Source organism: Lingula anatina, chromosome 5, assembly GCF_051362555.1.
Source record: "Lingula anatina isolate TDL-2025a chromosome 5, LinAna3.0, whole genome shotgun sequence".
NCBI classification, from domain to species: Eukaryota; Metazoa; Brachiopoda; class Lingulata; order Lingulida; family Lingulidae; genus Lingula; species Lingula anatina.
This window is the reverse complement of record NC_141771.1, coordinates 4,574,342-4,599,699: the sequence shown is the minus strand read 5'-3', so window position 1 is coordinate 4,599,699 and position 25,358 is coordinate 4,574,342. Positions and strand designations below refer to the sequence as shown.

At 40.8% G+C, this 25,358-nt stretch overlaps 1 protein-coding gene across 1 annotated transcript in view; it reads left to right on the top strand.

The window, feature by feature from the left end:
* Nucleotides 1-4,621: 4,621 nt before the first annotated feature.
* The window catches only part of LOC106156887 (inhibin beta B chain), a 31,253-nt gene continuing 10,516 nt past the window's right edge, over nucleotides 4,622-25,358 (top strand). Inside the window, exon 1 of the mRNA XM_013532329.2 lies at nucleotides 4,622-5,928. Within this exon, the coding sequence (XP_013387783.2) occupies nucleotides 5,502-5,928 (427 nt within the window). The 5' untranslated portion in view covers nucleotides 4,622-5,501. The remainder of the gene's footprint in view (nucleotides 5,929-25,358) is intronic.

The following is a 25,358-nucleotide window of genomic DNA, read 5'->3' as shown; positions in this document are numbered from 1 at the left end:
GTCTAGAACTGGTCATCACAACTGTCTCGATCTGGTCAACACAGTCGTCTAGAACTGGTCAACACAGTCGTCTAGAACTGGTCATCACAACCGTCTAGAACTGTGCAACACAGGTGTCTACAACTGGTCAACACAACCGTCTAGAAGTGGTCAACACTCCAGTCTTAGACCCCATTTCCATAGATTTTAGATCGATCTATCCCTGTGGGGAGTCTCACTAGATTACTGACAGCTTAGCCGGCTTAAGCGTCTCTCCCGCCTACTGAAAGCTGTAAGGGGGTAATTAACTATGGTGCGCGCTCGACTGATTGCAATTTAGCGTGAACCCCCAGGGAGTTAGGTCGATCTAAATCTTAATCCCTGGATCGATCTAAATCTCTGGGAATACACCCTAAGGGTCTGTTCCCACAACTTTAGATCGATCTATCACCGCGGGGAGTCTCACCAGACTACCGTCAGATAATCCCCCTTAAGTGTCCGTCCCCGCCCACTACAAGCCGTAAGGGGCAATTAACTTTCGTGTCCGCCCGGCTGACAGCTATTCAGCGCGAACCCCCAGGGAGTTAGGTCGATCCAAAGTAGGTCGATCTAATCTATGGAAATGGGGTGTTAATCTGGTCACCTTGCATACGAACGCGGCCGTCTTCATGCATACGAACGCGGCATAAGCAATCGGGATCCTTGGTGACATCAGTTAAACTATAGCCAGTTCGGGTGAATTCACTTTTCTGCCTCCACTCTGTACAAATAGATTTTGTCAAAAAAGCAACCGGGTTACTCCTAGACTGATTTATCGTAAAAGAAATGTGCACTGAGAGTAGCATGTTATATTGTTTATCTTTCACGGTGGGATTTAACATAACAGATGAACGGGAGGCTGAGTTACACAACGTTTCTTACACTGAAATATTAAAAAGATATTGTTATAAGAATGGAATTTTTATTTCCTACACTTAATTGAAGCTGTACCTTACACAGCGCGGCCTTCCTCAGTGAGTGCTGCTTTGAGACTGAGCACTATTCACTATTCACATCAATTAAGTGTAGAAAATAAAAGATTTATCTTATAACATGAAATATATATAAAAAAGATATGCAACGGAAAAATAACATCGGTTTCCACACGTGCCCATAATGGTTCTGTGATCATGAACTAGATGTCACGTTTGTTATTGTTGACATACCACAGGCGTGTGACCCCCACCTTGGGGGGTGATAGGTTTGCCCTGAAAACGCTCCCAGTCCACCTCCCCGAGCGGACGCGCCACTTTCAGACACAGGCTGCCTCCGACAATGTAAAAAGACCCAGACACCCGGAAACGCTCGAGTAACCGATCGTTATTTTCCATTTCGATTCACGGCCGGATATCTCCGCTTGTGTTAGGGATCAATTAACACTTTCTCTGCTCATCAATGGATCGTAGAGATTGTGCTAAGATTTACATTACCCTCGTCAGCGGAAACCTAAAGTCTATAACCTCACAGCGCCTTCCGGGAACTCAGAATGCAGAGGTAGCGTACCGAGGGAGATTACCACGGACGAGCAGCGTTCTTTGACAGAGTTCTCTGTCGTGCTTAGTGCACGTGGACAGGGCCTAGATTGAGGGGGGGGGGGGGGGGGTGGCGAGGAGAAGGGTGGGAGAGAGGGGTGGGGGTCACATGTTCTCTCCTTGCGTTGTAAGTGAGTAACCTTCCTAGACGTTTTGAGGACAGAGATTGCAGTGGTCCTGCCGATGAATATAAAACAGTGAAGGTAGTCGTCAGGAATATGTCGACTGTCGGGCCGGGTCTCTTTTACCTGTTCGCTAGACTTGTTAAACACCCAGCTTGCGTACATAATCCGTTCTCCGGCGTATTAAAGGATAAAAAAAGGGGACGACAGAGGGTTTAAAGCAGGGGGGGGGGGGTAAGGGAGATATTTAAGGACAGGAAATTATCACATTTGAAAGCAATATCAAAACTTAACACGGTGGCTCATGTGACTTAAAACTGATTTTAAAAATGAACGCAAAAACGTATTTGAGGGATTATTGATACTAAACTCGGGCCCCTTTTATCATGAATTATATAAATGCCTCTAGCACATTATCAGTAATATAGGCAAGAGGTCAATTACTTTTAAGTATTTAAAATATCCAAGGCAAATGTTGGACAAATATAATTGGGGAGGGGGGGAGGGTAAAGGGACAGAGTGTAAGATTTTAAAAACACGTTCAGTTCGACTTTTTGTCGAGCTTAGGTAAGATCATCATACTATTTGGTTATATTAAACAAAAAAATGTACACAGTGCATCGTGATCGTTAATTGCAAGCCAAGCTTTCTCTGATGAAAAGATTGGGTTTAACATAATTTGGCGTTCTGTAAGCATAAAAGGAATTATGTATCTAATTGAGCGACCACCGTGACATAAATTGCATTTCAGATGTCCAATACAGCGGAAAAACAGACGATGGAATGAAAAAGTTTGAGCTCGTAGTCGTTGAGCTCTTCCTTCGTGTTTTATCATTCTCATATTTTTGCTGCGTACACGGTTTTGTTTCTAGTCGTTAAAGGGATTTCCGCATAGGTCAGAGCTGTTCGCCAATTATATCTATTATCATATTAAGGAACGTGTTATTAGCTTGATTTATCGAACTGATTGCTGGTCTTCTTGTGTGGTCTACTCATGCTGTAAAGAAAAAAAAAAACAGTTTATATATGAATCCGACATTTTCCACCATTCTACATTTTGTCTTATTCAACGATCAGTAAGTTTCGTTTTGATAAACAAAAATAATACTATTATTTCTTACATCTATTTAATTTTTACATCCTTAAGAAGATTACCTATGTAACTGGTATGATACGTATAGATTTTGATACTTTTTGATACTTGTGATGCCTCTCTCTCTCTCTCTCTCTCTCTCTCTCTCTTTGTCACACACACTCACACTTAAAATCTAATCCGTATATAAATAACTTAGACTAAGTAGATAAATATGACAATATACGTATCAGACTTAGGAGTGTAACATATTATTGCACTTCATTTTCCTCTAAAATCTTTCAAAAACCTAAAACATGAAATACATAAAATCACGGTTAACCTAGGATTCAACATAAACCTTATGTTAGATCCTAAGGTTAACCTTTCACGTGACCGGTCAGGAACGCTTGACCACTGGTTCAAACGATGATGAACTCTGATCGCCATGGGGGGTCACGTTTCAGTCAGGGTGAATACCACAGAAGGGTAGGGATTGATTGTGCTGGATTCATAGAAATGTCACCGGGTTGGGAGCAGTGGGCCAATTTAGGTAGCTTAAAGCAGAAGCATGTTCCGTGTTAACGCCTGTCACACAACTTGTACGACTTGAACGAACAGGTATGATGTGATATATTTGGCAAGTTTGCGTTATTTCCTCCTAGAAAGGTAAAATGATGGACGGTTAAGGAAAAAAACATTTACCGTGGCGAGAAAATCGACCATATGTTGGTAATGTTGGTTATTTCCCTCTGATGATGAACGCACAACAATAATTTAAATTCTGGTTTCGCCCGTCACGCCTCCACAAGAAGATATAGACCAAAATTTACCTGACCACAACATGTCGGTCACGGCGAGCTGCAGATTGTAGCGCTAAAACCAGCGTCTTAACCGCACTCGCTGAAATCTGACCTAGCGATCGCTGCAGTCGTGTAAACCGCTAGCGCAATCTTACCTCTTTCGTTTACTCACTGACTTGCCTCTCGTCCAGGAAGTAACCCGAAGACCTGCACAATCACAAACTGTTACACAACTGGTGAGGAGTTTTCCCAGTATATCCCAGCGCCGGCCAGTAGTGGCGGTGGAGAGCGCGCTGATGTACTGGTTGGATCTTTTCCCTGTTAATTGTTTCATCCGTGATACGCCAGAGTGAGCCACGTAATCCGTCATATCGCAACCCCCTCTTTACTTCCTAATTGATGCCCGGGACGCAGCACTCGAACTTAAAGTGGAAGTTTAGTTTCATATTTCTGTAAAACAAGGAAAATGATAACTCAGACAAAAAAAAAAAAAAAACACGACTTACGCACAGTTGCAACCCATGTGGAGAAAATGCCCGTTTCTTGTTTTGTGGAGTTATTATTATTATTATTATTATTATTATTATTATTATTATTATTATTATTTTGCTTTGTTTTCGTTTTATTTGCGCAGTGAATGTTCCTGTAAACTGAGGAAGTAAGTTGAGTTAGGCAGCATCCTTCCTGGGTTCATTTTTAAGAGAATTACGTGTTAAATTGATACCCTACGGTTCTGACGTGAGCACTAATAAATTTCATTAATGCCAAAGTAAGGATTTTGTAACTGACCTCTTTTCAAAGTTTAGGATGGATCGAATATCGGCGCGGGGGGAGGGGGATTGACTGGTCGCCTCCCCGATTTTATAATAGATATGTACTCAGTTCTCATGTATTTCACGTTTTATTATTTCACGACTGGAGCTGAGCGACAGCTAATATGACTCCTACCTATCGATCTTTACCCCTACCCCCACACCCCCTCACACACCCATCCCTCCCCTGTCCCACACCCTTAGATACTGATCCCTGTAATTCCACCCATAGCACTTATAAATCTCAATTTCCACTCACTGGCAGTAAACAAATATTCAGCGCCCTGGCAGTGATACATGTACTTTCGGCACCCTCTGTTGCGGTAAACGCATTTCAGGCAGAGAGTGGTTTTAGTCACGCGCATGTACTGTTCTCTGGCATACGTGATGTGAGCGAGGATTTGAGGTCCCCTGTAGTGCTGGGCGGCGTGTAGAACTCCAGCGCCATTCACAGCGTACGCTGCTTGCTATAAAGGACTGGCAGAAGCTGTTAGCCCAAGCAGACACAATCGACGAGTGCTACTGTAAAGAGTCGCCGGGAGAGCGATCTCGTGCAAGCCGACTTAACGTATCGTTAACCAGTGCTAGGCTGCTTTGACGGCTAGTAGGATTAATGATACCTCAACCGAGGCGAATTTAAAGAGAGAGACACTCTGCCGGAGCTCCACTAGTGTATTAAGTGATTGTGCAGTTAGTGAGCAGAACGCGGAAATACTGTCGCTTAACCCGGCTAGCGTTTCAGTCGCTGGGTCCGGCGTTCTTGTACCAGTGCTTATTTACTAGGCTGAAAGCATACCGAGGACAGCTGGACACGCCTTACTTAGATGTCCATCTTGCCCAGGTGGACAGTTAGGCCCTAATCTTTAACACGTATCCGGTTAAAAAGTAGGCGGACAAGTGATTTAGTACAAGAAGTACGTCGAAGTGGACACGGTGACCAGGGGAGGTGGTCAGTCCAGTCGTACCTTCCTTAATTAAGGTGACCAACGCGCGACATGGTCTGGACGCTCTAGGGACCGTATCCAGAAAGCACGTAACCAGAAGACGTCAACGAGTCCACAGAGACGCTAGTGTTAACAGCCAGTCGCCGAGGCACAGGGAAAGGGCACACTAACGCTGGACTTCAAACTATAAAAAAGTCTATGAGAATGAGGATACCAGATTCCCGATGTGTGCCCCTGCTAACTGTGTCTATATTGTTTTTTGTGGCAGCCACTCAGGGGTTCACTATACGGCGTTTTAAACCCGGTTTTGGCTCTAACTGCACCGGCTCTGCCTGTCTCGGAGAGGCGGCCTCGCCCGGTGAATTGCAGGGCCTGTTCGGCGGCGGACTCGCCGTCCGGCGCCCCTCCCACGAAGACATCAAGAAACTAGTATTACAAGGAATACAAGAGAAGGTCCTGTTTAAGCTGGGGATGGACAGGGCCCCCAGGATCAACGCTACCCAGGCTGTGCCTCATGAGGTGTACCAGAAGGCCCTTCAAGAGCTGAAGACGACTGACCGACACAAGATCCCCGTGAACTCCAACCTTGCTCAGGTGTCAGAGATTATCAGCTTTGCCGAGGCCGGTAAGTTTTTTTTTCTAAATTTTTCTCCCTCTTTATGTGGAATACTAGAATTTTTTTCGAGGGATGGTCTTGTACGACAACAACGTGTGTGTGTGTGTGTGTGTGTGTGTGTGTGTGTGTGTGTGTGTGCGCGCGAGTGTGTGAGTGCTATTTAACTGAAATACAGTATCAACCAAGATAGATACTTCTCGTATAACCGTAGAGAGACACTCTCAATCAAACCGTGCTGTACAGTACATATTTGTGTTCGTGTACAACCAGTCGTAGCAGAGGCAAATACCAGGGTCCTATTCACTCATAATCTAATCAGCTCGTGGCCAGTGGACATATAGCCGTGTAAGAAAAACCTTTACAGATTGAGTTGTAATAGTGGAAGGCCTTTATATCACAGGGTGTGGTATATATATATATATCTAACATATGAGAAAACTTCTAAAGGGGAAATTAATAGCATGAGGGGGGGGGGGGTTCAGGAACCGAGAGATACCTGACAATTTACTGACTAATAACTGGCAAGAAAGTTGGCCAAGGAGGATAATTTCTGCGTGCTCCTTTTTTCATCTTTAACTAACCATCTTTTTATTTCTATTTATTTCAACATATTTGAAAGACACAGGATGTGGCAATATTGCGATAGTGGTACAAACATATCTGTTAGTATTACGGACATGTAATCAGCGTGCTCCAGGGGGAGACATCTCAATCATTTTACATCACTCTCAGTTACAATGCCTTTCCCATCGCGTGATTTAGCTTCTTTCTGCGTGGGTTGTGCTGACTGTAGGCGAAATGGACCACGGTCGCGGCGGCTTAAAATGGTCGGCACATTAAGGGCTACGATTAGTGTGCAATGATCACGTCAAGTGGAATAATGTAAACTTGTGTCCACGTGCGTGTGCGCGCGTGCATGTGTGTGTGTCTACGCTTACATTATTCAAAACATTTGGAATAATGTGGCCACGTTAATGTATGTGTAATATATGGCGTGTCAATAAGATATGTGGAAAATGAAGATAATTGTATTCTGCACTATATGAAAGTATGGTCATAGAATACTGCGAAATGATACACTTAAATTACTAAAATATTTCAAGTGATCTTCCATATGTTATCACAAGCCAAGGAATAGTTGTCTAGCTAAGTATTTGTTTGACTTACGGTGATTACGGTTAGCCATATTTCCTGAAAAAAAAAAGTATGGTTGTAATGTTCACATTTTCTCGTCCCCGATTTGTGACAATTTTAATGAAAAACTTTCCAAAATCTTTAGTAAGGCTCTCTTATGTTACACTATCGAGATGAAATTTAACTCTTATCATTTACAAACAACTTGTGAGGCGAGAAAAACATGGTATTGAGTAGTAGATGTGATTCAACGGGTCAAACAGTGCACTTAACGCGTGAGAGCTCGCGCCAACGTACAGGGCGCACTCGCGCGCGTGTGAGTGAGGGGCAAAGGTTAGGCTATTAGAAATAGTTTTGATAGTTTACGGTTAGGCGCAGGGGGATACGTGTACGTTTTTTACATTACACTTTAAACCCACATTTCTCACAAAAATAGTTTCCATAACATAGCACCATTGCTTCCTTATGTCATTGTATGAAACAAACTGCACGGAGGTTCTGGATTAGAGTTTTTGTAATTCCTCGTTAGTGATATCTTCAGTCTGTCAGTCTGTCTCTCTATGACTATCTCTCTGACTCTCTCTCCAACCTCTCTCTCTCTCTCTCTCTCAATTCCTCTCCCAACCGCCTCTCTCTCTCTCCCTCTCTGCCCCCCCTCTCTCTCTCTCTCTTTCTGTGCGCGCGCGTGTGGTGTGTGTGTGTGTGTGTGTGTGTGTAGGGTGACCACTGAGACCACTGAGGCCGTAATAGCGGCTCGTCATGCTGTCTGTTACCCTGACCCCACGCTTCATCTCAGGGAAGACCGACGGCCCGAGGAGGAGGCGTGACATTGCCAAGGACAGCCAAGGAGACGGTGTTGGCAGTGACTTATTCACGAAAATGAACGCGACCTTGGTGGCTCTCCAGAGTTTGATTCATAGGGCAGAGTATGGTCGTGGATTAAAGCCAGGCAGGTAGAGAGGAGGAAAGCACGCGGTGAGGCCGGGGGAGGGGGGGGGGGGGGCAGATGAAGTCACTTCTTCCCGACTTCCGACTTAAGGTTTTCTTTTTTACGAAAGGACACATGGTCCCCTAGCTGAGATTCAACTGCTGCGTCCATGCCTTACTTACCACGAGTATAAGTCAACGCCGTATAAAAACCCTGTTTTGTTGTCCTAAGACATTAACAAGCGGAGCTTGTATGTAACAGACCTAAGGCGCAATGGATGTGGAAAAAGTAAGTTCAACTGACGTCATCATCGCATGCGAACGTTGCACACGATGCATTATTAGACAAACATGCCCTAGAATTGTACATTTGATGCAGATCTAATCAATGATCAATTTTAACGTGTTCGTAAAAGAACAAGGCTAGACCAGTCGTTAGTGGTTGGAGTTGGACAGAATCATGGCTCCCAACAAACATAGAATGTTATCATAACGTTACCATACCGTTTATATAACCACAAAACGTAGCAACGTTTTGGTAACGTTATAAAATGCTCTGTGATTGTTGTGAGGCCGTGTGCTGGGAGCCGCCCTGTGTTTGTCCAATAGTCCTTTACAATATCGTCGATTATTTAAATTCTTGGAGAATTGGCAAAGTGTGTGTTTTACTGCTCTTTTCTTGTTTACATTTTTCGTTTAATTTTATGAAAAAAAAAGGAAAAGAAAGAAAGAAAGAAAAAAAGAAAGCAGTAAGAAAGATTTCTGTTAACTGAATTACAACTAGTCATTGTATATATGCTGATGTCTTCTAACCGAGTCACCTTGTTCTTTTTGTCATTCAAGAATATTTGAAAAAGATAATAAGACAAAACATGTTCCGCCGCCTTGTTTCTCTGAAAGACGCCCGTATATGATTCACGATGACATCACTTAACCCGGAGGGAGATATGAAATGCAACCATGAAGCAAAATATGTATATTTGTTTATTCCATTACATATTGACAGTAAAGCAAACCCCCCTCCAAACCAAAACAGACCGTTCGTTCCCACTGTTTGGAAGGGTGGGTCCTGGAATTGAATAACGAGCACGGTTCTTAACACCCACCCATCCATTGTTGCCCCCTCCTCCCAAAGTGCGTCTTCCCCCCCTCTCTCTCTCTTTTTCTTCCCCCTCTCACTTTCTTCCCCCCCTCTCTCTCTTCCTCTCTCTCTTTCTCTTTTTCTTCCCCCTCTCTCTCACTCTCTCTTTCCATCAGACTGTACCCCTTTCAGCGTTTGATCCAACCCCGCAGCATACAATAAAACACTACATTCAAGGCAGAATTAATGCACATTATAAAACAGCGGCTTAATTTCAACGTGGAAACACCTGTTGACCCGCTGTCGCTGTGCGTTCAAATGTTAATTACTTTAACCTTATGCGGGAACTTGTAACTCGCGGTACATATGTTCACAGTTTATTATGACCCTTTGAATGTGTTTGTATTTGTTTTTGATCGTGTATGTTTCAAAGCATGTGCTATTTTCTAATAGCCAGCACTTATTTTTGATGAAATTCCATTTGTCGGGTTACCTGGTAAAATGTTCAGATCAGTATATTTATATATGAAATAAAGATCGTTGTTTTTGTATAAGTTTAAAATGTCATTGTATACATGTATATTTCAATTCGCAAACTATAATTAGATTTCTTCTTACCGCTCTTCCTTGGGTTAAGTTGATAGATGTATGGGACTACTGGGTTGATTAGACAGGAATATTTTTAGTTTGTGATAAGTAATTATCATCTTTGATCCAAAAACCAAGCTAATGACCCTTTTTCCCCTCGTTAATAGAAGATAATTGTATTGGAAATCTCATAACGAAGCCACTTAAACATTGTTATTTTCTGTCAAAAGGCACCATCTGTGATTGTTGAATTTGAACCTGAAATTTCTTAAGTAATGGGTGTAACTATGTATATATAAAAATATCAAGAAGAGGTGTGGATGTTTGTATCCACGGTTTACAAGACACCTGATCTGTATATACGGGTAGGACATCAACACCGCCAATCTATAGCCCGCTCTCGACGGATTTCTATGGACCTTCCATTAAGGCATAATAGAAGCTAATAGTAACAGTTTGAACTGTGTCGCTCCCATTCACATCCAAGTCCCACGCTGTTTCCATTACTATTTTGGTTAGAAAATGGGTTGTTTGTCCCCTATTTGAGTCGATTTATATAGCTACCTAAATTAAGATTGACTTCCCATGCAGGAGCAAGAAGGAGGCGGCAGGCCTCTGTTCCTTGCTCTATTTTCTTGAAAGTAAACAACAGAGGAAGTTTTTTATTTGTGTGGGAGTCTAATTTTTCATAGCAATAAGCCGCCAACAATGGCTACAGGGCTAATCCCTGAACTGCAAGATTCAAAAGAACTTCAATTGAATATCACCGCCCGGGCATTAGCCTCTTACTACGTTACTCATATTGCTAATATGAGAGGAAGGGTACGCGTGCTACCGTCTTAGACCTCACCACGCCCAGAAAATAAAGCCAACCCACGACCGTTACTCTTTGAAGGGCAAGCTTGCCTCATTAACTCTCGAAATTATCAGCATTACCGATGCTCCAGGCGTCTTATAATTTTCCGCACAACCCACCTTTTTATTGTCATTTTATTTTATTTTTAGTGTCAGCGCTTTTTAAAATTAATTTTAGATATTCTGTAGGACGTATTGCCTTGAATGTAGAATGCACCATAACAGCAAAAACATTGATAACAACGACAACAACAACAACAACAATAATAATAATAATAATAATAATAATAATAAAAATAATAATAATAATTCTAAGTTGCCATTAAAAAACCGGGAAACCATTGTTCATGTCAGAAGAGGGTTAGACTATGAATCGAGATGTGAACATATAACTAAATGGATGAGCGCACCAAGCAGTGAAAAAAAAAAAAAAAAAAAAAAGAAATGAATGAAACACCAATGAAACACCACTTCTTGATTGACCGAGTGCTATGATTTTTTTATCACGGTGTATTCGTCTTTTGTCATGTTAAGTCATTTCTATGAAGACGTCTTTTTTTTGTTGCCTGGATGTCGTTGCCTTTCAAGTCGGTAAACTAATGCGGAATAGCTTAATTGAGCCTATTTAGATTAGTGTAAGAAGGAAAACATCATTACTAATTGTTCACTGGCTTTTTGCGCAATGAAGAAAACTACGTCACTCGATCGGTAACTCGTTTGTCTTGACATTGTGATTTGTGCCTTTAGAATCTATCACAAGCGGTTCAAGTTGGATACGTGTGATTAGTATTACAACTTTTAATGTGAATTTCAGATATTCCTGATGTTGCAAAATCAAAAATAGCTGTTAGGTAGTGATATCAATGCTTATTTATAAACAGAATGCGCTCTTCGAAATAAATGCGCATAGAAAGTGGAAATTAAACGGGGAAAAAGCAACACGCGCACATGTGCAGACCAAAAAAAAAAAAAAAAAAAACAATTGCGCAGAGCACGTGCAGGAACACTTGCACACACTCACGCTCACTAGACTTCCTCATTGGACATATAACTGTACACGCGGGGCGAGAACGGGAGGTAAACCGAGGTCGTTAAACAAGGTTTAGTTAATCTAGTTAACCTCATGAAACACACAAGTGCATTGGATGTGTATCTTGGCTAGACACTTACGTAAAACGACTGCTCAATGCTTGGAAACTCAGCGTGAACCATAAAAACACTCTCTTATATAATAACACAGTGTAGAAGGACATTCTGTCTTTGTTAACTGATCTGAAATAATCAGGGCATTCTGAGTCGGTATGTTTCTTACGACGTGAAGTCTTACTCGGCTCCTTCTTTCCCATTCTGTAGACCACTTGACAGAAAAGAACGCTGTCGTCACTCGAGGTTATACCCCGGCTCTCTCTCTCAAAATCTCTGGAGAGACGCTGCTTTATTTATGTTTTCAACAATTGTAAACTTAATTAAGAACCCGTTATGTACATGAACTTATTATTGATTTTCTACATTCGGTTCGCCTGTCTTTTTTGATCTTAAGAACAACGGAAATATCTATTTGTAACAAACAGTGGCTAATAGTCGGACTGGCCTTTGCTTCATATAACTCACATCGCTGTACTTAGAAACAATACATTAATTGGGGCTATATTAAGACTGATTCAGGAACTTAACGAGTTGAAAAATGAGAAGAATGTCAGTTTGTAATTTTTTTAAGGACTCGGGAAGTGAAGGTCCCGGATGCTGGTACACGTGCCTAAGTCTGACAGGGGTATAAAGTCAGACCCGCAGACAGGAGGTGGGGTGGGGTGGTTTTTTGCTTTGAAAAGGTCCATTCTGGGGAAAATTTTATCTACGTACAAGAAGGTTTCATGGTTACAGTTTTTTCAGAAAAAGTGCTCGTTTAGGAGAGGTAAAAAGCCCACCAGTAAGATCTCTATGGTTCCCTCTGAAAATGATTTTACGGATCTCATCTTGACGTTATCGTCGGGTCCTTGTGATAAACGATTGAAAAGGCCGCTGGCACGTGGATTATTGACAAGTTGAGGACTGGGCCAAACCTGCAGTTAAATTTTGGTTAACAAATGCGTCAAAACTAGTAAGAACCAAAGTGATGGCTTCTATATACTGTGCAGGTGACAATGCTAAGTGAGCAAGGCATGCAACAGTTAACGAAAAAAATTTAAGGATTGATAATAGTATACTGATATTACTCTTGATTTTCAGTGACTTTTTGCAATTCATTTATATGCTGTTAACCTCCCCCCTCTCTCTCTCTTCTCTCTCTCTCTCTCTCTCTTTTCCCGGAATGTTCTTAAGCTACCCCGGTAGTTTCACGGTTGACCCCGTCTAAGGTGAAAGTCAATTCAAATGCGCACCTATACTAATGTCAGAAATTGAAAAGTACTTTTTACACTTGATTTCTGCCAACAAATGTGATGCTGTATAAACTTACAACACCTTTATCCTCGATTGAACGACGGAACAAACCCCGGGGGGAGAGGTCTCTCGATTCATGTCTCGCTGCACGCGATTCACGCTCTGTATTGTAGCGCGATCGTTTTACATACACTTTCCTCGGTCCATGTGCGGTAGAAAGCAACAGAACGCAGAAGAGAGGCATTCAAACAAGCATTTTAGTCGTAATTTAAATTCATCAGCTCATAAAAGGAGGTTTGTTGTTTAATCAGCCCTAAGTTTTCCCCGAGCGTTTAATAGTTGCGCACCACTTCGCTTCATTAGAAAGGCTTTAGAGCGCGCTCTAGCGTGATTCACGCGTGACTTCGCGGCACCGAGGTTGTGATTTTTATAATAATGGCATCGCCTCCGGGTACGAATCTGGAGGCAGAGGAAACCACCAAATTAATTAGGACAAGGAGGTCGAGATACGATTAAAAAATAAACTTTACGCTGGGTGAACTTTTTCTTATCACAGTTAGGGGAGAGCGGGGGGCAATGCGGAAGAAATGGTGGCCTCCGCTAACCCCTGCTAAAACCTAATCCTAGTGAAGTGTGAAGTTGTTTATCACTCACTAGAATACACTACGGTCCATTTCACTCGGGGCTCTGCAAGCTCGGTGTTGTATCCATCTTCTGAGCAGAATTCCTTGAGAACATTTTGTGAAATCATTAACGACAAATAGGTGAAAAAAGCAATTATCAACAATCTATCAATACCTCTAATATTGGTCTACGTAGTACGAAAAAGAATAATATCAAGACATATTAGCACGCGCGCAAGCGTGTGTGTTAAGTTCACAAAACTTTTCATTTGAAATGAACTGTATCCCTCGCCAAACCGTCCTGTTGTCGAGATTCGACTTTAAGCGAAGCTACTGTGCAAGATATCGCGCGCTGCCAAAACATAAATGTACTCTATTTGAACAGACCGGGTAAATGGGTGAGGATGAGGATATGATAGACAGTACTCAACAGTGCAAGGCAGGGACAGGCTCTCTGTTGTGTGAAACTCCTGGGGGGGGGGGGGGGCTGTTTGGTGTGAACCCCCTCCCAAGCGAAGCAAAGCGTTCCTTTCCACTGTGTCGCACCACTGTTCGTTGAATTCGGAGTTCGATCTACTCACCCACCTTTTAAACCCACCCTTCACCCGCACTAACCCACCCACCCACTGTTACAGCACCCCTAGCCTTTGCAAAATCACCCCTACTCTCTCTTTCTCTCTCTCTCTCTCTCTCTCTCTCTCTCTCTCATTGTAACAAGAAAGGAAAGAAATCCTGAGTACTTCCCGTATCGTGCATGTTCCTAATTTCTCTAAGTGGTCAAATGATGATCAACACTAAGTACCAAGGCAGGAAATGGCGATGGCTAACTAGATTCATTAGGCAATTTCCATCATTATGAAACTTCCGCCTCGTGACATAAGTGGTATTTATAAACTCTAATGTCATTAGACACAGTTAAGTTTATCCTTATCTCATTAGGCACCGCACGTGGAGGAGAGAGAGAGAGGGAGAGGCACGTGGGAGAGAGAGAGAGAGAGAGAGAGAGAGAGAGAGAGAGAGAGAACATGTATCTGTGTTTGTGCGTATTGTGTGCATCGTACTTAATGTCAATAACGACAACACCACACCTGCAAATAAAGGAAAGTTACACTGTATATTGAGGAATGCTCTGAGTTATGGCCACCCCGACTGTAGAGACACAGACATGGGCAGTACAGAGTGCGTAGTGTACGAGACGGTTTGTTATTCTAGACGGGAAACGTTCATGTTTGGTCTAACTTCTTGTTTCTTGACAGAGCAAATGCAAAGTACATTCGATATTTGGAACTACTTTCTCCTTGCATCCTTATTTTTTTCATTTTCATTACGTCTTACGTTCTTGTTTATGGCTGTTTTTTTATCATTTTCATTTTGCACTAGTTCAGACAGACAGACAGAGAGAGATAGACAGACAGACAGACAGACGGACAAACAAACAGACAGAGAAATGCAAGGCGAAATAGAAATGAAGGGGCAATGTTATGTTAGACATGATAAAAAATGGCCGAGGGGCTGGGATCGGTGGTATGCAAGACGCATCTATCTCTCTAAAGTCTTCGCAGCTGAAATGGGAGAAAACTTTTACGACACGCTTTCTTCAACCGCTCAAATCCAACGTATTTTTGCATTATGTCAATGATTTTAATCATTCTCCACTTTCCTCACTGAAAACAAGTATTCCGTCTGGTATTTCCCTGCCAAATCGTATCCCCCCCTTAAAAAAGTAATTTATATTTACCTACAAATCATTACTCGTCCCATCCCTGCATTTGGGGGGTGTTGTTTTGCACCATTTTTGATTTCAGTTTCAAATGTGTCCCGTAATCGTTACACTGCAATGTCAGCACATTTGAAATAAAACATTGACAATCGCATAATTTACGTTTGTTTTGTGGGGTTTTATCGTTTGAGGGTCTGAATTGGAAAAAAAGATAAGTATATTCAGGCCAGTAGGCAGCAAATTCAAAAGGGGGGTTCTATTTCTGAAAAAGTGGACCTTTCACAATGAAACTTATGTGTACCTAGATAAAATTTTACCCAAAAATGGACCTTTTCCTGACAAAAGGGGCGGTTCTTTCGAATCCCCCGAACCCCCCCTAGCTACGGGCCTGATATTTGCTGGATACGTGGGCCTAGACATAGAGAATATACCTAAGAAACTTAAGGCCGTTCCAAACGCGTATACCTCTAATTAAGCAACAAGTGGCCTCGTGTTAAGACGGGACGATGATTTTCCAACAGACTGTTATTTTCGTGTAATGGCATTCCTAGGTTATGAAGTGTTGTGTAGGAATTAACACCTATGTACTCACCTGCTCTGTTACTCATTCCCTGGCAGAAAAGAACGCCCATATATTACGCCAGGTATGTTGCCGTGAAGGCTACGCGGTCTCAGCAGACGTGTGGCCAGACCCGTAGACATTGAGGGGGGGGGGGGGGGGAGGATGGGAGGGGGGTCGATAGAACGACCCTTTTGGCCTGAAAAATCTGCCCTGCCTCCAAACTTGATCAAAGTTCCGAGTCATTTCTCCATTTGGGTCAAGCGAGGGGGTGAAAAGTTGCACATTGCAAGAAAAAGGCCCCTCCGTTAAAATTGCTTGCTACAGTCCTCTACGGGTTTGTGTTCGCGTGTGTGTACGTGTGTGTGTGTGTGTGTGTGTGTGTGTGCGCGGGTGTGTACGTGTGTGTACGTGTGTGCATAAAAACGCATGTATTTTCGTTTGAGATTGTGTACAATGTTTATGTGGAAACTCCTAGTATTGGTGTCACTGTAGAAGTGTGGAGATTTACAATGACTTAAATCGCAAATTTTACATTTTATAAGGGCTTCTGTTTCTTTGCACAGTTAATACCAGTGGCTATGGCTGAGAACTGTACTAGTACATGTCCACTGCCAAAATAAGTACGTCTACCGAAATAAGTGGGTCTGGTTAGTGACGAGAATGAAAAGCAGCAAATTTTGAGTTTGTTCAGCAAAGTTTTATATCAAAACAATACGCTAATAATGTAAATGGATCATTTAAAGGACAAGAAATCTAGAAATTGGGTTGTAAAATAATAATAATAATAATAATAATAATAATAATAATAATAAAAGAAGGGATGGCATGAAAGCAGTATTTAATGTAACTCTCGCTAAATACGTAGTAGTGCAGCGGTGTCCACGATGAAAAGAAATGGAAAAAAGTATTATTTGATCCTTTCATTCCTTGTAAGTCATCAAGTGAAATATCTCAAGTTTGTATTTTGAACTTCATATAATTTTGCTGGTATTTCGTCTTAAATGATTTTGAAGTTTCATTTTATTTGACAATTATCAATAAAATACACATCTGAGGCGTGTAGATTTTGGCAATGTGCACATTTTGGCGCAACATATGTTGGAGCAAGGCACTGGATTGTTTAATTTAAGGTAAAAATATAATAATAATAATAATTATTATTATTATAGTAATAACATTTTTGAAGACACGAAGAGAAAGAGTTCTGATAGTCTGTTAATGAGTAATACGGAATAGTATTTAGATTTCCTAGAGAAAAAAAAGCAGTCTCGCCCTTGAGACGATGGTTTGAATGATGAAATGCCGGGTCGGGTCAAACCAGTTAATGGATTAATGTAATTCATCAGAAGCATGGAAATAGGGAGAGAGGAAGATAACGCCATGTGTTATTCACCGTGACTAACATAGCGGATTCCTCACCAAAATAGAACAAATTTTTGTTGCTTAACGATGACGTCTATTTGTTGTTCTTCTTTCTATAAATACACTGTCTGTCGGACAGAAGTATACCTCCTCAGGTGTGTTTTGGTCTTAATTTGCCACTTGCGTGTTCCGCTTATGGCTGCGTGTAAAAAGTGGTTTGACCTTTTAACTCAGAGAGCGACACAAATGTAGCCAGGTGATACATTGATGCATGCGTCTTCTCTTTTGTGCATTTTCTAAAACGCAAAGATGATATTTTTCGTCTATGTATGAGTGTTTTTATCTTCGTCTATCATTTTCCCTGCAATTTCCAGTTAAAGAAATGACGCATGTTTGCACTGTGCAGGGATATGAAAAAGTAAAGATGTAAGACCGAATAAATATTATGTGCCACAAAGCAAGAAGTTGTACAACATCTTGGGCAAGGTGGGTCCGCTGTACAGGAGCCTCGATCATTCGTGTGAATGCTCCTCATCATTTTGTTTTCTGTTATTTCTCTTTCTGAAGTCTCTTTTATGTGAATGCTTCTTATCATTTTGTTTTCTGTTATTTCTCTTTCTGTACTCTCTTTTATGTGAATGCCTCTTATCATTTTGTTTTCTGTTATTTCTCTTTCTGAAGTCTCTTTTATGTGATTGCTTCTTATCATTTTGTTTTCTCTGTTATTTTTCTTTAAGAGTAATTCACGCCTACGGACCCTTTACATCATGTTATTGATTATAAATAACTCCATTATACTAGATCATCCTATCCTGTGCTCCGTGCCGTATCACAAAACACAATCTCATAATTAAAATGCGTTGTCTTATATAAACAGCAGACACGTTATCATTGGACATAAATTTTCTGTTTCATTCTGTCGAATGGAATTGTCATGCATATCCTCATGGTCTGACAGAAACATTCCCTTAGTAAAAGGTCAATATAAACGAACAGAGTTCCTTGAATATTTAATATAATTCACGGGAAATATTTCGGTTCGACGTCACCTTCCGTCCACTCCTCCCACATGCCGAGTTTTTTTAACGTGTCGTAGCCTCACAGCGGAATTCTTTTAATTCCTAACGTGGTATTTTTAACAACATTTATCATTAGCTAGCACGCACATACACATGGCGAGAACACGACTATTGGAGCGGAATAAACAGCGAGGTAAAGGAATGTAAGTGGTATTAGCAGGACAGATCCGAGTGGCTTGATTGACTTCGTCTCTCTCTCTCCCTTCCCCTCTCTCTCTTTCCCTCCCCCCTCTCTCCCCCCTCACTCTCTCCCTGGTTCACGTTGTGGAATAGAAGACAAATATATTACTGTAAAAACCTGGATCTAAATGGACCTGGTTTGGAGTTATAGGATTGATTCGCTTACATGTATCATTGCACATAGAAACTACACCGACACCTAATTATGATTAAATCAAAGTCAAATGTTTTTTTTAAACAGTTATTGTATTGTTTATAATACCGTAAATAATCCACTTGATTTTTGAGTGGTGTTCTTGGAAAACCTGTATCTCAAGTTTTGCTGACTCGCCTACCAAAGTCCAGCAAACTGGAAAATTGTGAAAGAAGTACATATTTTCGTTCAAGGCAAAAAATAAATTAGAGAAATAAATAAATTCGTCTGTGAGCTCGACACGGGGACGGGTCAGAGGGACCCGGGGTGACCCTCCATGGCAGTGGAGGGTAGAGTACCCGCAGTAGATTGAGGCACTCCCCCCCCCCCCTACTCACTCCCCTCCTCCCGCAGAGGGCGGGAGATCCATGGTGGTGAAATCTGTGTAACGAAGTTCAAGTTCAAACTTTACATTGTTATACATGATGGAGGATCGGTTAAAGCAATGTCAGGGCTTTATGGAAATTTCACGCATCTTCGCCTGTAGAAAGGTTTTAACAGCTCAGTTTTTCGTGTACAATGGTCCCTCCCATACAGCAGAGCGTTACACAGGTGCGCCAAATAGCTCACAGACAAAAAATGACGTAATTTTATGTCCGTGGCAGGATATAAGTTATTATTTTGTTGTATAAAAATTAATTCCTGCCCAAAGGTCAGTGTACAGTGTACCAATAAACTGCCTTTTATACTTGTTAAAATGTAGTAGAGTACATCTACGCAGATTTAAGTCGGCAGCATGGCTCCGCTACGGTAGTATTGGCGAATAGCGATCAATAACAAGTACATTTATTTCGACAACTCTTGTATCATAATATGGACCTTAACCGTTTACCTTATAAGCGACGACACGCGTCATTAACTGTGAAACGGTTTGAGTTCATAATGCCGGTATAATGTTTACTGATACGGTAACCTTTATTTCTAAAAAGCCCAATCTTGCATATGCAAACCTTACTTGAGATAATGGATGATCCAGTCCCATTGAAATACTGACAACTAATGGCAGGTAAGCTTTATATAAAACATACCACTTTAAGAGATGTGAAAATGAGGGGAGAAAAACCGTCCCATCAAGCGACCAGCTATCGCAAGTTCGTGCGCGCGCGCGCGCGGGCACACACACACACACACGTATATATATATATATGCAATGGAAAATTAATACCTCTTTGAGAGAGAGAGAGAGAGAGAGAGAGAGAGATAGAGAGGTTTTTATTGGATAATGTGATTACGCCTCTCAACACGAACCCGATTTCCTCCTGTATTTTATTCTTCACTCGCCACTTGAGCTATTACTGCACCTCGCTGAGGTAAAGGGGTTAGTTAAACAGTATACCAAGGACAAGCTGTGATACCAATTTTTTTATTAAAGCTTGCTCAGACACACCGTGAAAAGAATCAGAGTAGGAATGGAAGCGGTTAGTCGACATGAGCGCCGCAGAGGCCGCGGGCGAGGCTGAAGTCCGTAATAGCTCAACATAAGTTCGCCGTCGATTTCGTCAGATAGGTTCACGCTGGAGATATAAATCGAATTAACGAATTGGTTTTTTTTTCTGAGAATCGAGAAAATTCAACCTACGTATTTATGTCATCTTCTCATGTTCAACCGCCCTCTCTCTCTCTCTCTCTTTCTCTCTCTCTCTCTCTCTCTCTCTCTCTTTTAGAGATACATTAATTTTTCATTTCACCTAGGTATGAATAAATATAATCAACATGACATATTAAATGGTTAGGCCTCTTCAATGTCAATTAAACAAAATCCCACTTCCAAATTGAGTTTAATTTGGGCAATCAATCATTTGACCGGCAAACTTTTTTGTCCTTCAACCTCACACAGATTCATTGAGAAAAAGGCTTGTTGCTGTCCATCTTCTCTCCGCTGTCTCTCGGCTGTGGGGCGGTTTTCGAGACTGAATAATTTTAACATATAAACCTGAGGGCAAAAGACAAATACCCCAACAAATATTGTCTTTATCATGCCTATTTGATTTTCACAAATCACAACATTTAGTTTGTGATATTTGATCTTCGTAACGGTTATATTTGATTGATTAGGCTGTATTCTCAGTTTGATCTTTGTGATTTCTTCAAGACAATGTTTTGGTATGGTTACAGTTGGGCAGTTGCGGTTCCGGTCCTGTCTTTATTGTGCGTCATTTCTAATTAATAAAGGCCAAACAGCCTGTTATGAATACTGTTAATGAAATAGCCCTGTTACCAAAGGCGATATTAAAAGTGTTTGTCGGACGCCGCCTTGTTTCTTGAGTAAACGCGACATCTTACCGCAGGTTTCCGTTAAGTAACGAAGAGCAGCTTCATGTTTAAAAGCCAACAAAGCACTTTATTAAATTTTAAAAATATTTCCTTTGTCTTCTGTTGATTGGCTTAAATGTAACAACGCACTTCACAGTGGTTGTTGACGTAAAAACATACAAGGTGCTAAGGTGGGTACGTGTTTCAAACAAAGTATCATCAAATGCGCGTCTGGAACCGAAAGCCCACTTGAAAAGTAAATGGCTTAAAGTAGCGATTAAAAAAACCCTACTTGCAAGTGTGGCCTGAAAAACAAGTGACAGCATTTTTAGTTTAGTTCCATCTTGTTTAGTACCATTATATATTATACTGTGAGTACGATCACATTGTGAGTGTATCCATCACTGCACAAAAACAACGAAACTAATCGCCAAGTAACTAAATGATGGTAGAAGTCGACCAAGTTTGAGTGCACGCAGGAGTGATCAAGTAGTCCCTTCAAGGCCGCCACAAAAGCGGTACAGCATCCAGTCTAGTTTTTGCCATTTGGATTAAAATTTCCTCTAAAGTGTTTGTACTTTGCTCGCATACGCTTCGTTGTTGTCTTCCTGTCATCGCACGGGATTCGCATGAAGAGACGAAGAGATTGAAAAAGTGGTAAAATGAAGAAAAAAAGTGTAAATGAAAACCGCTGTTGTGCCGTACTCGAATAATTAAAACGGGGAGATTGAAAAGTGGCGAAATCAAGAAAAAAAAAAAAAACCCGTAAAATTTCAACCGGTTGACCTATTGTACGCAAATAAGTGAAATGCGTTTGCCAAGGTGGTGAAATGTGTAAAAGAACATAAGTAAGCCAAATGATTGAACTTGACCTAAAGCGGGGCAGTGGGGTTATTATGGCCGTGTGCAGTTTCGCGGTCAAGTGCTCCATCTCGTGTACAGGGTAACGAGGTGGTCCAGAGTTCAAATAACGCTAAAACGCCTGACCTGAAGCCCATCTGAAAGGTTAGTGAAAAAAAAAATGGGGAAAATAAACCCAGGAAAATCTGATAAAAAGTATTTATAAAAAACTGGCTTTTAAACAGGATCGTGTGGCCAGGCAGACATGTTCGTCGTCTGCTTCACGTGGAGACCTCACCACGAGGCTGGGGCAAGACTGTGCACGGAGCTCTGAGTTTCCTTACTTTTTGTGTTACATTTTTACCTTTCTCTCTCTCTCTCTCTCTTTCTCTTTATGTTCGATATAAATATGTCTCTGCAATAACGTCTATGTTTAACCAGTTTTTTTTTTCACTACAAGAAATGTTCACTTTCAAGGGCAGTGAGATTTAGAACACTAATGCTGTTTTAAGAGGTTTCTATACGCAAGGATTTTTTCTGATCCGTTTAGATAATGCGTAAATAAATATGAGATAATGCCGATATTGCTGTAACACTAAGAATGCATCAGGGTAAATTTGCTAATTCGAGCCGATGTAACAGCAGCGTTTATGGGACGAAATCTGTAATATCGATAAGAAAAATATTTCAATCGCTTGGAAAGCTAACAGAATCGTTTTAACGCCTTTTCAGTTACTGGGAGCTTGACATATTTTAAACACATTAAATTTTTTTCGCCATGGAAGTATAATAAATCATTCAACCAGGAAGACAATAAACTCATTTATTTTGTTAGTTCACATTCAAGGCCGATAAGATTTAGAATTCTAGCACTGTTTTAAGGGGGTTAGGCCTTTTTTTTCATATCCGTTTTGATAACGCTTATTATTGCCATGTTAAGAGATAATGTTGACACATCAAAAATACAACAGGGCGAATTTGCCCATTCCAGCTGATGACGTAACAGCAGCGTTCATGGGGGTTAAATCTTTAATATCGATAGCAAACAAATCTCCCTCATTTGAACAGCTATCTACGCCGTTTTAACGACTATTTAACCCCAACAATAAGTACTGCAAGGTGACGCCAGGCAATATGAAAGGCTGCCTTTGTAACGTAAGTAGGAACACAATTCTCCTTGAAAATAATGGCACCTAGTTGCCAATCATGATTGCATCTTACGTAGTTACAGAGTTACGTCGGAAATCGATCACTGCCCCAAACCAGGTGACAAAGCAGCAATACTGACGATAAACGCTTGGCCTCCCTCTGTGTAGAAGTGCGCGGCGTGTTGAAAAAAGGGAATCTTTACTCTGAAACAGTTCAATTTCATTACACTAATATTAAGATAATTATTTTATATTAAAGATACTTGAAAAATTATATCCCGATTGAAGGTCTACATAATATAACGCATCGAGCCCCTTTAATCAGTTAATGTACTACGTGATCCCTGCAAACACAGAACGTTTTATAACGTTACCATAACGTGGCCATAACGTTTTCTGGTAAAATTAACGTTATGGTAACGTTATAATAATTACGAGCTATTAGTATTTTTATCAACATGTTCTACCAATGACCGATATCCCGGTAAATACAGTACGTGTTATAACGTTATCATAATGTGGCCATAACACTTTTTCGGGTAAAATAAACGTTTTGGTAACGTTATAATAACGTTATGTGTTTGCTGGGCTGTTTATGATGGAAAGATGGATAGTGTTAGAACAATATAGAAGAATGTATTATATGATATATTGATAGTGTAAGAAGAATACGACAGAAGGGATATGATGGATGGATAGTGTAAAAACATTATGGCAGAAAGGATATGATGGATGGATAGTGTTAGAACAATATGTCAGAAATGATATGATGGATAGATAGTGTTAGAACATTTGGCATAAAGGATATGATGGATGGATAGTGTTAGAACATTATGGCAGAAAGGATATGATGGATAGATAGTGTTAGAACATTATCGCAGAAAGGATATGATGGATGGATAGTGTAAAAACAATATGGCAGACCGGATATGATGGATGGATAGTGTTAGAACAATATGTCAGAAATGATATGATGGATAGATAGTGTTAGAACATTTGGCATAAAGGATATGATGGATGGATAGTGTTAGAACATTATGGCAGAAAGGATATGATGGATAGATAGTGTTAGAACATTATCGCAGAAAGGATATGATGGATGGATAGTGTAAAAACAATATGGCAGACCGGATATGATGGATGGATAGTGTTAGAACAATATATCAGAAATGATATGATGGATAGATAGTGTTAGAACAATATGTCAGAAATGATATGATGGATAGATAGTGTTAGAACATTTGGCATAAAGGATATGATGGATGGATAGTGTTAGAACATTATGGCAGAAAGGATATGATGGATAGATAGTGTTAGAACATTATCGCAGAAAGGATATGATGGATGGATAGTGTAAAAACAATATGGCAGACCGGATATGATGGATGGATAGTGTTAGAACATTATGGCAGACCGGATAAGATGGATGGATAGTGTTAGAACATTATGGCATAAAGGATATGATGGATGGATAGTGTTAGAACATTATGGCAGAAAGGATATGATGGATGGATAGTGTTAGAACATTATGGCAGAAAGGATATGATGGATGGATAGTGTAAGAACATTATGGCAGAAAGGATATTATAGATGGATAGTATTAGAACTATTTGGCAGACCGGATATGATGGATGGATAGTGTTAGAACATTATGGCAGAAAGGATACGTTGGATGGATAAAGTGTGAGAACAAGAGCAATATGGCAGAAAGGATATGATGGATGGATAGTGTTAGAGCAATATGACAGGAAGGGTGTAATTATACAGATATTTTCCTTGGCTGAGGTCATCTTTTGGTAAGGTTCAACCCGAAAAGGGATAATATTCCGATATAGGGGATGAACCCAGCCAAGAGGTGACCGAAGCACAGAGTCCATAACTGTTCTATCACATGATTACGGATTGTAAAGATAACTGAATATAAGGCGCATTGAGAACTTACTGACGAATGATCTGGCTCAAACAGTAAATCGAGATCCCAGGTGGCGGAATGACTAGGAGGTCAAATCACTAAAATAACTGACCTCAAGTCATAAATGACCCCACTTGGTCATTTCAGTCAGTAAAATAGCTTGGTCTCTTGAGGGTTACACATGCTAGATGAACGCGCCTCCATGCCACGTGAGCAAAGATAGGAGATTTTGCTGGTGGTCGTTTTGGGTTCATTTGGTTCCCACCCAGCTCAGGGTGGAAGGTTTTGATTTCTGACTAACATCACCACTGGAGAAAAAGTTAGACAAATCTGTGCTTAACTAAGACTTTGAGGTATCAAATCCCAACGCCGGTGGCTGTAGAGATAAAAAGTGAAGATTTTCTGCTTCAAATTAAGGAAAAAAAAGCTAGGTAGGAAGTCAAGAAAGGGATGTTTGTCTTTGTTAGTAAAAGGGACGGTATAAAAAGACACAAAGTTACACAACTTCATTATAAATTTGCTTTGGCATCTTGAGCGTTTTGTAGTGCTTTGGCATTTGTTACACTACATCTCAATAGAAACAAAATCAATTCCAATAGCTGA